We start from the raw sequence: 14,770 nt of genomic DNA on the forward strand, positions 1-14,770 counted from the left end.
AGGCATGGGCGGCAGGAGTCCGGACAAGGGAAAGGGAGGGATGCTCAGAAGACTGAGGTAGAGAGCTAGGTCACAAAGAGCCCGGAGTGCCATACCAAGGAGTTGGCATTGTATTCTACAGGTGATGATGAACCTTTACCGGGTTTTCAAATAGAAGTGTGATATGACCAACTTGAACTTTGGAAAACAAAATGGAAAATGAAGCAGAGAGTTTTCTGGCTGGAGACTATGAAGCCAGTTACGAGAGAATCAGAACAATTCAGACTGAGGAATCTCAGAGGGAAGGAGGGTAGGGGGCAGGAAGAGATTAAGCAAATAATTTATATGCATTACCTATGGACACAGACAATAGAGTGGTGAAGGCCTGGGGCAGGGCAGGAATCGGAGGAGGGCAGGGGGAGAAAAAGGGGGACATCTGTAATACTCTCAACAATAAAGATTTTTTAAATGTACAAGTAGCCCATAATAAAGGCTCAAAACATAAAAAAGAACTATTCAGATGAGAATTAAAACTGCAACTCAGGCAGTGGTGGGAGAAATGGAGATGTGGGTTCAGGTGCCGGAGGTGTTAGGGGGTAGAATATGAGAGACTTGCTGAATGAGTCTATTTGATGGGTGAGGACAACAGGGGAGCCTCAAATAGCTCCCAGGTTGCTAGCTTGGGTCATTAGGTGGATCAGGACATCCCTGCTGATGTGGAGAATAATAAGAGAAGACTTGGAAGAGGGGTGGAGAAGGTGTTGAGACTGCTTTGAGACAAGCTGAGTTGGAGATAGCGGCTTGGTAGTTTTCAGCATATAGGTGATAGCTGAAGCCATGGGAGTGCATAAAATAACAAGGACTAGCATGTAGTGTAGGAAAATTGCTTTTGATAGAGACAAGAGAACAACAATCCTTAAGATGTAAGCATAAAACGAGGAGCCATCAAGGGAGACTGAGGCCAAGCAGCCAGAGAGGTCAAAGGAAAACCAGAGGAGATTAGATATCTTGGTCACAGAGGAAAAAGAGCATAACCTCATTCTGTTTTCACCCTTTCCAGAGACTAGAAATTTATTTTCTGAAAAACCAACCTAAGAAGTTCTGGACCTACATAAAGAATTAGCAGCACAGACTGAATACAGGGGAGTGGAAAAGTTGACACAATGAACTATGAGACTCTCCATATCCCCTCTCCTGACCTATTCCCAGAGAGGATTTTTCTCTGTAGAAACTATTGGGAGGTATACTCCAAAAAATAGACAGGCAGACAGACAGACAGACAGACAGAAGAAGGAAAAGAAGGAGAAGGAGAAGGAGGAGGAGGAGGAGGTGGAGGGAAGGAAGGAAGGAAGAAAGGAAGGAAGGAAGGAAGGAAGGAAGGAAGGAAGGGAGGGAGGGAGGGAGGGAGGGAGGGAGGGAGGGAGGGAGGGAGAAAGGAAGAAAGAATTAAGCAAAGGAAGTAGTAGACGATAAGAAATCCAGAAAACAGAGGGTTTAACATGGCAAAAGGAACGCAGGACAGCTTGCAGCAGGCCTAGAAGACAAGCAGTCCAGAGTAAGTAGGGAAGCAGAGGACTGAACTAGGAAGGCCTCCAGCAAAAAACGTGAAACTGATGTGTTTCAAGGTTTGGTGGGTGTTTGGCAGACCTATTGGAGCGTTTGGAAAAAGTAAAGATGGATACATGGAAAACCAAGCAGATGAAAAATTAAGCAATTATTCATTTGAAAGGGGAAAGAGATAAGAAGAAAATAGTCATAGTGTACTACTTGACTCAGCAAGAAACAATATTTAAATTTATACCAGAAACATATTAATATATAACATACAAATGCTGACTGGTGATTTATTTTTTAAAATGTGTGGCCCTGGCTGGTTGGCTCAGTTGGTTGGAGCATTGTCCCATACACCAAAAAAGGTTGTAGGTTTGATTCCCAGTCTGGGCACACAACTATGTTGTGGGTTCGATTCCCCAGTTGGGGCATGTACAAGAAGCAACCAATCAATGTTTCTCTCTCAGATCAATGTTTCTCTCTTTCTCTCTCTCTCTTCCTTTCTCTCTAAAAATCAATGAAAACATCCTCGGGTGAGGATCAGAAAAAAACCACTATGATATAATCATATTGGGAGGATGGGAAAAGGGGAAAGACAGGACATGTGAGAGGATTAAATCCTCAACCATCAAGACAATAATGGGAAGACAAAAATTAATATCTAAAATTGATGAATAAAAAGCCAGAGTACAAGTATATTATTTAGTAATCCGGAGAAACATCTAAGAGTTAGAAATTATTTTCTCCAGGGGGCACAACTTAGGGAAAAGGACAGTAAGGTAAGGAACAAATGTTTTCATGATCTTTGACCACTGGCTGATATTTTAACTATGGATACAAATTAACAGTAATAAAAAGTAATTCAAGATAAATGGAAAGTATGGAAATGGAGGCATTACAGTTTGAGTGTCTGTCAATGGCTTAACTTGGCAGGAGGGAGACAGGGCAGTAGCTGTAGAGGACTGCACAGCTGAAGAAAGAATTGTTATAAAATAAAAGGGACCAGAGCATATTTATATCCGGTGTGGAGGTAACAACTGAAAAGGAGAAGTTGAAAGAGCAGAGATTGAGGAGCTAACTAATGAGGAGACCCTGGAGGAGGAGGTAGATAGTAAACACTAGCCTTCATCTGGGTTGAAGAAATTTTGGAATCAAACATCTTTGTTTACTGGGAAACCATCTCTGTGGCCATCTTGCTGCCGCTTCCTTTCTCTCTCTGTCCTCTGTCCTCCCACATAAAGGTGCTCTTCCTATCTAATATCCCTGGGGGTTTCCAATCAGGAAAGTCTCACTCTTTCCCTAGTATTCTAAAGCTATGAAGGAATGAGAAATTCAAATCTCTGCATTTTACATTCTTGGACATGTTTATTTCCCTGAAATTATACTCTTCCCACATGGCACATCAAAGCTATTTCTTCACTCTCTTCCTGAAGATATTCAATAAGAGACCTTAATACCGTACCCTTAATGAAGACACTAAAATCTCTAGCAAGCCCACTGTCATGCATTAACTTGTCCTCAATGAAAATCTGATAAAAATGCAGTAGCAACTGAATGACTCCAATTAAGCAGGTGACTTAGGAAGGTCATTTTCAAGAAATAATAAATACCCTTAGGGCCACGTCCCATATAGAAACGTTTGTACTGACCATCATGCATGCTACTTGTCAGCACATAATTATTCTCTGGAAGGGAATACCAGGGCCTCCTCTGTCCCTGTGAAGGTGGAGCCCTGCACGTCCTCTGGGGGGCACCATCACATTGAAATCTGTGGAAATGACACTCCTCCCCCAGGGAGGGACTGAGCAGCAGCTATACACAGCAGCTCTGGTGAGACCCCTTTTATTTTACTACACAATGCTATGTTCCAGGACAGGGAAACGACTCTAACCTTTTCATCCCATTCACTCTTATAAAAGCACATTCAACTGCATCTTAAAAACATTATACTCACGAATGGAAGCTGGAGTTGGAGTGCTTTTAATCCTCCACCTCCTGTCCCCAGTGGATTTCATTTCTGATATGTGGTTTAGAACAAAGTTATCCAATAAATGTAGAGTTGATTCTAAAATCACAAAGAAAAACTGCCATGGCAGTTGCTCTTTATCATTTCTGAAAAGTGAATATGTGTTGTTCTGCCAAGTTTTCTTAGTAGTTGTACTTTGCAGGTGGCTCTGTTCCAAGGTCCAGATGTATAAACATCCTGTACATGCACGGCTAAGCCTTTTGGAGTGCTCTCCCTGCAGCTGGTATGGCCTTCCAGGCAGAAACGACGTAAGCATGATGTGAGCAGGTAAAAGCAAAAACAGCAACAGGGACAATAAGATTATGATAAAAGTCACGGAAAAATGGCAGGTAAAGTCAAAAGGAATGCAGTGTTTCATACTTTTGACACCTTCAGTTGCTTAAACACAGTATGTTATGGTACAGTAGCAATAAATACCCTAAATGCCATAGAATGTCCTTGATTTTGAAAAGGATTGTGTCCACTTTACAAAAGGGGGGAAATTCCCTTTAAAAAAAATACAAGGCAGTATTCAAAATGGAAAGATCTCTTATTTAAACTTGTTCAAAGTCATATTTCATAAAATCTTCATTCTCAGTCTTTCTGCTTTTCTACCTTGAAATCCCATTATTATGGCATGTCTCTCATGGTTGCTCACCATTTTAAAATATATATGCTGAGAACGGATGAGCTGTAGGCAACAGAGATCAGATTAAAGTGAATGTAAATACCGTGAGGCATCTACCACCATCGTGTGTAATTCAAGTCCAAGTTCTGTAAGGGATAGGAAATCTGGTGTGAAAAGAACTTTGAGAAGAGACTATTTATCACGAAGGATGATGAATCAAGGGCTAAAAACCAATCATCTGTTCTTTTTTATCTTCCCCCCATTGAATCAAAAATCTTGACAAATCTGCTGCCTACGTAAGACCTCGTATCCTATGCTGCAGGTTGTTAGCCTTGAGCTCATTTGTGGTTATTTGACTATGAAGCCGTGTCTACTTTAACATGGTTAGTCTCCCCACAAAGACACCTGGCATTTTGCATTCACACACTGCTTCATGCTGATTAAACCATGCTTAAAATTAATGAAAATGATACAAACACAAGTAAAAATGACAGGAATAATAATCCCATTCTCTACAACACACACACACACACACACACACACACACACACACAATCATGAACTGATTTTATATTTGCAAATAAAGTTCACAGTTAACTGAGGAAAATATTCAATTCAATTAAGGTCTGTATGATGTCATGTTTTTTCTTGGCATTAACATATCAGAATTTACTTCCTGCTATTTCCTACCCATTACAACCTCTATTGAGCCATAAGGGGCCATTTGGTGGCTCTATTCAAACCGCTCCAGGATTTAAATCAATTGCGCACTTGAATAGAACAAGAGTATGACATTAATGGCTCTAAAATTATTGTCTATGAAACTCTGGGAATGTTTTTGAGATGGCCAAAACCTCTATCTACCATACACACAGACACACACAAATAAGTAAAACTCTGTTTTAGGACTCCATATTTCATTTCCATTTTATTTCACATTCAAATTATTTCCTGAAATCAGAGGCTTTTGTTTTGGCAAAACTTTAGAGCTCCAGACCCTGTGATAACTAGATGTTCCAGCACAAGAAGCAAATTTGGGATTTGACAGAGGCAAATGGCAATCATTAAACTACTTCCTATTTCATAATAGAATTTTTGAAAAATCAATTACTGTGGAACAAGGCTATTAAATGTGATTTACCATCAAGAAATATGGGAGCAGGCTTTGAAGAGGAGTTTATTCAGCACCCATATCTCACTGATAAAGAACCTGAGGTTCAGATGGGTTAGTTGATGGATCCATTTTCTAGAAGCAAAACGGGGACCAGATGTCAAGCTCCAGCCTCAGGCCCAGCTTCCTCCACCAAGCACACGGCAAACAGTAGTTTTGTTGGTTAGTTCCCCAGCATCAAAACAAATTTACAAAATAGGAAAGACATATGGCTATTAGTAGATTACTTTATAAACAAGGTATTTAAAACTTAAATTAGTACATGTAAAGAATTGGCACGAACGGACGAAGGTTTGTTTTCACCGTAGCAGTAGCATCTGCACAACATACCCCCTCAGCCACTGCCCTCAGCCCTTCCCCCCTCCAAGAGAGGTAGCGCTGCCGGCTGCAGATTTCTTCAGCTCTATTTTCATAGACTGAGTCTCAGCTCGAGGCTCGAATTTGGTCAGATTTCCTGCTCCTGGGGCTGCCACTACTGGCTTTCCTGCTTTCATACCTTTTGACATAGGAATGCGGGTGGGTGTAGGCCGCTGGGATGACCCGTCTTGTCCTGACTGTAAAAGACAAAAACACAGAAACACAAAGGAGATGGTGGTGAGTTTCCCCCTGGATGTGCTCGCTCTGAACGAGAGCAGGACTCTTGCCACAGATAACCCCTCCCCAAGCTAAATTATCGTTAGAAACTTGGAGTCAGTATCTAATCCACTCTGATTGCCTCCTGTTCTCTCCTGAAGTATCTATGCCTAACTTCCTTCTCTTCTCAAGCTCCTACCCTATCTCCTCTACCCTTACTGAAGATGACCTTGCCTCCTATTTCACAGAGAAAATACAGGCCTGGCATAAACTCCGGCAGTTTTAGTTGTACTGTCCCCCCAAATTACCTCCACTTTCTTCAATCTTCAGGCCAACACTGTATCCACTAAGCCAAACCAGCTAGGGCTCCTCCCCTTTCTTTAACTAGCCAGCTCTCCTTTTACCTCCTAAGATTTCAGACTCTTCTCATTTTTTACTGTCACTGATGACCACACCCTCTTTCTTGAAGTGCTTCTAAAACTCTCTTGCCATAATTTGTTACTTGATTCTCACCCATCACATCCGGTTGTGATGACTGTTTTTTAATCTCTTGCTGGCTTGGCTCCTTGTTCCAGCTTGGCTGCCTGCAAAATGTGGGCATCGCCATATTCCATCCTTAGCCCTCTTTTAATTTTTTGCTTTCACGCTGAAAATCACCTCAGTTATCACTCCAGGTGTTGACAAGTTCCAGACCGTAAGCCTTCAATGCTCCCCTTAAAACAGATCCAGGTTTCCAACTACTTCGCTAAACATTTCCAGTGTCCCTCAGGCATCTCAAATATAACACCCCCCAAACATTACTTATCTTCTCCTCCAGACAGTAGTCTTCCTATGTTTCTTATCCTATCCACCCATACATCCAAGCCAGAAACCTCAGAGCCGTCCTTCATACTCAATTTATCATGAAATCTTCAATTCCGTCTCCAATATAGCTCTGCCCTCATTTCCCTGCCATAGCTCAAGCCTACACCATCTCTAGCCTAGAGAATTGCCACGGTGTCTCTGCCCTCAGCCTCTGTCCCCTCCAATTTATCCTTTAAACTGTTTTATACACATATCTTTCTAAAACATAAATAGTGTAATGTTTTCAAATCATCTTTACCCTTTCAACACCCTTTATCGACTCTATGAGATTAAACCCAAATTTCATAGTAAGACCTGCACCTCCTCTCTTCACCATCTGCCCCCAGTTTGTCTCCTTGCATTCTGTCGCCAGGCCTCACTGCTGCTGCACAGTGGGACTGCTCGCCCTTCCCCGAACACCGCAGGCTCCTCCACACTGCCATACCTTTGCACATGCTGTTCTCTCTCCCTGCACCTTCCCTTCCTGAAAATCCTTGTCTGTGAAAACCTCCTCCTCTGGGAAGCCTCTAGTGCTTCCTGTGTGCGTACTTCTACCAGAGAACCAGAAGGTAGGTTCCAGTCCTGACTCTCCCACTAAGCCGAGAGCTTCTAAAGGTCCTCTTTGCAGTCAGCACCTAACCCAGTGGCTAAACTGTAGCTAGTACGCAATTAATTCAATACTTCAATAATAAATGAACAAATAAACTAGCCTCACTATTTGATTTCCCAAACTTCTTGTTCTTACTTTAATGGGATCAGATATACCTGAAGTAGGTGGGCCATTATTCAGGCCTTAGAAATCTTAGCTGTTTTGAAATCCTATTTGTCTACGGGGTTTAATTGGTCGTCACAGATGTTGCTACAGAAGAAGGTAAGGCCATCTTGATCTGACCCTTAAAATGAGAATAAGATGTTCCAGCAGAGAAACCTGCTCTCAATTACACTTCCATTGTCTCTTTATAAAAATTCAAGCTATGCTCTGTATTGCCCAAAAAGCAATATTGAATTTTGAGAAGGACGAGCAATTCTGAATGCTATTCAGCTCCTATAGAGCTCGTAATAAAAAGCTTTGCTGGCAAAGCAATTACTGATTCACATATTGAACTCTGTCTTGAGTCTATCTTTGTACACAGAGAATTAATAGTAAATTGTATTGAAGATATGGGAAAATAAGCCATAACTTCTATACTTAAGTAAATAGCTTTCTTAAGAGTTTCCAATATATGTTGCAGAATTTGCTCAGAGTCTAGGAATCATAATTTCTAGTTTGCTTAAATTAATATCTAAGTAGTACATGATCTTCTATAATTTCATTTACCAATTTGTCCCCAATAAATGAAGACAGTCGCTGAAAGCATTTTCAAAACTAGAACTTATTTTTAAGTTCTGGATTTTATACTTTGGACACACTTTTTTTATTATCATTCATTTAGCCTTCCAGCTGGTTGTTAAGTAATATTTGTGAAGCACCTGCTCTCTGCAAGATACTATTAATAAAATATAGTATGTAGACATATAAACTCACTTCTATTTTACTTCAAATTTTTTTTAAATATTAAAATCTTTCAATATCATTTTTTGGAAGAAAGTATGACTATGATCATACATAATCACATATTGAATAGTGTAGCTTATAGAAATATAACCTGGGAACAGCTTAAATTTTTCTTGCCTATTTCACCGTTTTCCCCCAGTCTCCATTTTAAAAAGTATTTTAAACATAAAAAAATCAAATTTTAAACATTATCACTGTATGCTGACATTGCAAAGAGGCCATCTTTGAAAGTATTGGGGGGGGGGGTGTCTCCATCATTTACACGAAAAAAATTTCCCCTCAAAATTAGCTCATGTCCAGCCTAGTGGCTCAGTTGGTTGGAGCACTGTCCTGTACACCAGAAGGTGGTGGGTTTGATTGCTAGTCAGGGCACATACCTAGGTTGTGGGTTCAATCACGGTTGGGGGACATATGGGAGGCAACCGTTCAATGTTTCTCTCTCTGTCTGTCTCTCTCCTTTCCTGTTTCTCTAAAATCAATAAACATATCCTCAGGTGAAGATAGAAAAAATAAGCTCAATTTATTAAAATATTAGGCCACTTTTTATTTCTATTTTCTGGTGTACCTAGTCCTCTAGGAAACATCTGCCAGTGGGTTCAGGTGGCGCGAGAGGCATTTGCCTTTGCTTTATTTGGGGCGTTGGGTTATTCTCACTCCTCACTTCTTCCTCCCTCCCTCGCCCTGCACCTTAGAACCTCTTCCACTCACCACTGACTGGGTTCCTCGAGTGGAGGAGGTTGTGACTGGGGTGATGGTGATGGTGCTTGTCACTTTGCTTGCACCAGGCCGTGAGGAGAGGTGGTTCCTGGGAGAGCGGAGGACAGTGCCGGTGGAGACCTCCTTTTCCGCTGTCACGCTGACAGGTCGCACAGTGATAACTGGACTTGCTCCTTCTGCCGAAGCCCCAGGGGACCGTTTAAACTGAGAACCTAAATGAATGTGGATTTTATTGTCCTCTGTGGTTATGATATTGGCATTGGAGTTGTATTTCCGTAGTGGCGTTGGAACAGTCTGTTTTTCTGGGGTGACTTTGAGGACAGTCCTTCCCATGGACATTTCCTGGGCGTCGGGAGAGACTGCAATCTCAGCCGGGGCAGCTGATGTAGACACTGTCATTATCTGAATGGGGGATGTGGGCCTGTCCGCAAATGCGCCTCTTCCACTGTCCGGGGTTTTCTCTCTGGAATATGTGGTAATTGTGACCGGGGACATGGCTCGTTCTGGGCCGAGAATACCGTCTCCACTTTTTGTTTTTTGAGACATAACATTTGGTGATGGAATAATGGTTATCCTTGGCTTCTGATTCCCTAATGTAGGAATGACAGTGGTACTAGAGAAAAATTCTTCGGATGTAGGGCTTGTTATCTCCAACGTCGCAGTACTGTTCTCGTGGTCTGGTGTCACACGAATATGCAGGGGCTGGCCCTGCTTTGGTGAAAGAACCAGCTCTCCTGGGTGCCCTGGACTGGAATTTGTTCGGGGCCCTTTCTCTGGAGTAATCGAAGGCCCGTTTTCCCTTTTCCTCATCCAGGGAATCCACGACTTTCTCATCGTGAGCTCATTTGCTGCTGGAGGATACCTGTCGAGAACAGAGGATCGTTCCATAGGTTTTTTCAATCCCACCTGTCGAAGGTTGCTCATGATATGATTCTCTTCTTGAAAGGATTTCCGGATAAATACTGCTGGGGTTTCTTCCTCTGCTGCCTCGCTGCTGACAGCATCAGTCTGCACTCCAGTCGAGGTCACAGGAATATCTACCATTCTTCTCCCATTCATACTGGGTCTTAGAGCTCGGCTGTAACGCTTGGAAAGCTCCAGCTCTTTGGTCAGATTGAGGACCTCCTGTCCCATGTTTTTGTTCTTATTTTCTTCCTCCATAAATCTTTGTTGAAGGACAGAATAGTCCACTTGGAGCTGAGAAAGCTGATCTTCTTTGTTCATTAATTCATGAATCTTCTCTTTAAGAGCTTGCACTTCAGCTTTTAAGTCTCGACTTTTAGCCTCTTCCAACCGAAACCTGTGCCTCAGCTCCGCTTCCTGGCTCACAGCCTCACCTTTCTCGATTGCTTTGTTCTTGGCAATTTGGTGCTTTATCTCCTCCAGTTGCTGAGAGAGGAAATTAGCCTTATCTTGCTCAGTTCTAAATTTCTGCTCCAGCTGATCATACTCATCCTCCGTCTTCATCAAATCCCCTTCGACCACCTCCAGTTGTTGGAGACGTTTCTTCAGTCTCTCAATTTCAAGCGTTAGTTCCTTAATCTTGTTGTCTTCCGGGCAGGTGAGCTCAGGTCCTTTCCGAGACCTTCCTCTGGTTATTTCTCTCTCCACTTCCTCTATCCCATCAAGTCTCTTCTTTAATAAGTTAACACTGCAGCTTAATTCAGACGATTTTTCTTCTTCACTTTTCAGTTTGCCTACTAACTCGTCCCTCTCTTTTGTCAAGTTGTATACTCTTTCCTCCATTTCAGACTTCAGCTTTAAAAGCTTCTTACTTTCTTCGATTAGTTTTTCAGTTACATCCATAACCTTTCCTTGTTCCACCTTAAAATTTTTATTGAGTCCATCCACTTTTCTCTCTTCTTGCTTTATTTTTTCCATCATATTTTTCCTTTCATCAACCAGCATCACAGTAAATGACTTCAACTTTGTAAGATCATCTTTTAGGCTTAATTCAGCCTTTTCCAATCTACTTTCGGAACATTCCAGTTCTTTAACTCGGCTCTTGACGACCTCCAATTCATTTAGCAGGTCTTTGGTTAAGTTCTTTTCTTTCTCTAGATTTAAATGTAGCTGGGTGCATTCAGATTTACTCTTGCTAAATGCTTCTTCCAATTTCTCCAGTTCAGACATTCTCTTCTGTAACTTCTCAACTTCGATTTTGAGCTCCCTACTATGATGTTCTTCCTCTTGCAATTTCTTCCTCAATTCCCTGCACTGGGATTCCGTTTTAGTGATCTCCTCATCTTTACCCTCCATTTCAAGCACGCGCTTCCGTAGATTTTCCACTTCTGCCATGAGGCTGGAGTTGCCACATTCCCCTTTGGCAATTTTATCTCTTAATTCCTGAAGTTCTTCCTCTGCCTTTTGAAGATTTTTGTTGGTCTCTTCTAGCTCCTCAATTCTTTGCGTTAAGCCAACCAGCTTGAGTCTAAGTTGCCTGTTGTGAGACTCTTGATTAGCCAATTTAGCATTCATCTCTTCATGCTCTTGGGAAAACCTCGAAGCCTTGTGTTCGAAATCCACTTCTAACTTGAGCAATTTCTGCCTGTCTTCTTTGGATTTGGAAGTAATGGCTTTGAGTTTTTCTTCTTCTTCCCTCAGTTTCTGAGTGAGATCCTGTACTTTCTGGCTTTGCAGGCCAAGTTGCTCAATATGCATTTGTCTTTCATCCACCAGCATGAGTGCAAAGGACTTCAGTTTCACAAGCTCATCTCTTAGTTTATTGAGCCTCTTAGCATTTTCCTTTTCTTTACGGGCTTGGTAAGCCTTTTCTTGTTCAAGGAGCTTTTTCAACCTATAAAACAAAATACATTAAAATATTATATTTTATACTTGATATTTTCTATTTATATGTATTATACTTATTATTATAAATATTAAAAGATTAAAGCAAATAGGTTTGTCTTAGATGTTAAATAAAAATTAAAATGCTATTACAGTAAGTTCCTTATCAATTGCTGCAATATCAAAGTTTAACAAATAGCCATTAATGAAACTAATCAGAAGTCAGGATATTAGTTACCCTTAGAGAGGGGTAGTGACTGGAAGTGGGCATGAAGAGGTACAGTTTCTGTTTCATGATTTATGTGTTGGTTACCACAGGGTTATTCAGCTTATAAAATTTCTGTAAGCTGAACACTTATGATATGAGTGCCTTTCTGCATATGTATTATACTTCAATACCATGATCACTGATAACACTTAGCCTGTGCAATAATAATGACTGTTTACAGAGTGCTTTCTGCATTCTAGGTGCTAGAAATTATTTTATCCTCTGAGCCATGTACTGCTACTATCATCCCCATAAGGAAAACGAGACATGGCACCTGCCACAGGTCACACAGTCAGTAATGGGCAGAGTAGGGATTCAAACTCAGGCAGTAGGGTTCCAGAATCCTGGCTCCTCACCTCTGCTAAGATGACTTCAAAAGAGAAACTTACTTTTTTTAAAACTTTATTTTTATTATTGACACGATTAAGAAATTTTCTTTAAATGAAAGAGAAGGCCCAGAAAAGAACCTTTGGGTTCTCTTATTTCATATGCAACTATCACCTGATAGGGACAAAGCAAGATGAGCTATCTGACAGAAAGCTCATCTACATAAACTGATTTTGTTAACACCACAACTGGCACAGGATTTTCTCTCAGTTTTTTTTATTTAAATAGTTTTTTTTTTAAAAGTAGAGAGCTAGGTTAGGGAGGAAATCTGAACTACTCTTAATACAAATATGTGGCAGTCACAGGAATTATTATGTTTCACTTGTATGAAATGCATTTTCTCTATTGTGTTTATGTATAGCTTTAAAAACTGGAAATATAAATATGCCAGAGTACCTATTTGCCATCCTTATGTTGGTCAGTTAACTTGCACCAATTTTCAATAGTTTTTTACAACTACCCATAAAACAGTTAAAATAAAAATCATCATGGATGTAAGAATGCATTTTAGTAATTTATGTTATTAGAGAGGCAAGTTATAAACAACCACTAACATGTACTTGCTTAAGTATATTTTTAAAAATATATTTTGTGCCTTATTTATTCTGAATGATTTATTTCATATTTATGACTAATAGCTAATCAGCTGTTAGCCAAGTAAAAAGAAATTAATAGTCTCACATTGCATTGTGTAAGAAATGGACATACATATAGAAGCTCTTTATAATCAAAGCCAGTGTCAGATAATTACTATAAAAATAGTTCTGATGATGTCATTAAAATTTTTTAATGGTATTTATTTTTAGAACCCATATCCTGTGTCTAAGTGTCTATTAACTAAATACATAACTTCCAAAACCCAGTATGACTTTATTCTTAAAATAGAAGAAAAAGATTATTTTTCAAATCCCATGGACTTGCCTGAGCAATACTGTGATGGCTTCACTAAATGTGGTTCTTACATATATAAAAGGGCATTTTGTTGATCATCTTCTCTTTTTATTTGAAGCCAAAACAACTGAAGCAATGTCACAGAACTATAGAGTAGGAGAGACTTCAGGGGATGTTTGCAAATTTCTTTACCTAAACCAGATTGTCAGAAAGGGATTCACTGAGAACATCAATGCTTTCGACTCTAAAATTAAATCTAAAACTTCTCAAAGTATTTGTTTGAGTATTCGATGTCTCTCTGGTATTGGAAGCAGGGGGTTGAAGTATAGCTGAATCTTAATTCTAGCTCTGCCAGTTTTCTAACTGGGTTACATCCGGCCAGTCACTGAAACTCTCTAACCCTGTTTTATCACCTCTTATCCACTCTCCTCTCTGTCCATCTTGCCATTCTTCAACCACATGTTGATTCTAAAAATATTATAATAAAAAGGAAATAAACCAGAAGACCAAGACTAAGAAGATGAATTAGTACCTGATTCTTATCAACAGTTACAGGCAGAGCCCTAAGTATCCTGAAACCAAATTTATTCTTGGCAAATTCTTCATTTTCTGCAAGCATTTAATCTTATTTAGAGGACAAAAGGAAGACAAATAAATGATCTAATCGATTTTTCAAAATTCTCTTGCCTTTCTTAATAACTATTAAATATATTCCTCACTTTTCTTTTCAACCTAAATAAAACTATTTTTTAACTTGCAAGTGTGTCATTTATAAACATATTAGGAATTCAGTTGTTTTCAACTAGAAGACTTTAAAATGTAGGCACAAATGTTCTAATTGTTTATGGTGCATACATTTGTCAAGACTCATCAAATCGTATATTCAAATTGGTGAATGTTATTAAATATAAATTATATCTCCATAAAAAATATAGTAAGAAAAGTAATAAAATAAAAAAAAGTCCTGCACAGACAACAGGGGGAGGTGAGGGCATGAGTGGGAGAATGGGGTGGGGGGGCAATGGAGCTATAAGGACACATATGTAATACCTTAATCAATAAAGAAAAACATTTTTTTAAAGTCCTGGAAAGTATTCCAAGATATCAAATAAAGAAAGTTGTAAACAAATGTTATAAAAGAGTGACTTAAAATACAAAATAGGTTATTAACCTTATGGTAGAAAGAAGTGAAAGCAGAAGTCAGAAAGGTAAAGAGGGCTACCATTTTCAGGTGGGATTGGAGAGATTCACAAGAAAATTTGTTTGGGGGAAATAATGTTTCAGGTACTAGAAAACCTCTAACCCTAATAATATTTCAAGAGGTTCTTAAAAGCCCATCACAAACTCCAACATTTGCTAATACCTAATTTTAAAAAAAGACTAGAAAGAAAGGTCTTTGATAATAAAACATTTAT

The 14,770-nt window shown here is 39.8% G+C and overlaps 1 protein-coding gene across 3 annotated transcripts in view; it reads right to left on the reverse strand.

The window, feature by feature from the left end:
- The window catches only part of FILIP1 (filamin A interacting protein 1), a 172,290-nt gene that overhangs the window by 10,771 nt on the left and 146,749 nt on the right, over nucleotides 1–14,770 (reverse strand). Inside the window, exons 5-7 of one of the 3 annotated variants that reach the window (XM_023754287.1) lie at nucleotides 9,014–11,819; nucleotides 5,831–5,888; nucleotides 5,064–5,409 (exon numbers count right to left, since the gene is read on the reverse strand). In XM_023754287.1, coding sequence (XP_023610055.1) covers nucleotides 5,390–5,409; nucleotides 5,831–5,888; nucleotides 9,014–11,819 — 2,884 coding nt within the window. In that variant the 3' untranslated portion in view covers nucleotides 5,064–5,389. Of the gene's footprint in view, nucleotides 1–5,063; nucleotides 5,889–9,013; nucleotides 11,820–14,770 lie in introns of those variants that run through there. The other 2 variants (XM_006089339.3, XM_006089338.3) reach the window with 2 other exon arrangements.

Source organism: Myotis lucifugus, unplaced genomic scaffold, assembly GCF_000147115.1.
Source record: "Myotis lucifugus unplaced genomic scaffold, Myoluc2.0 scaffold_59, whole genome shotgun sequence".
Lineage (NCBI taxonomy): Eukaryota > Metazoa > Chordata > Mammalia > Chiroptera > Vespertilionidae > Myotis > Myotis lucifugus.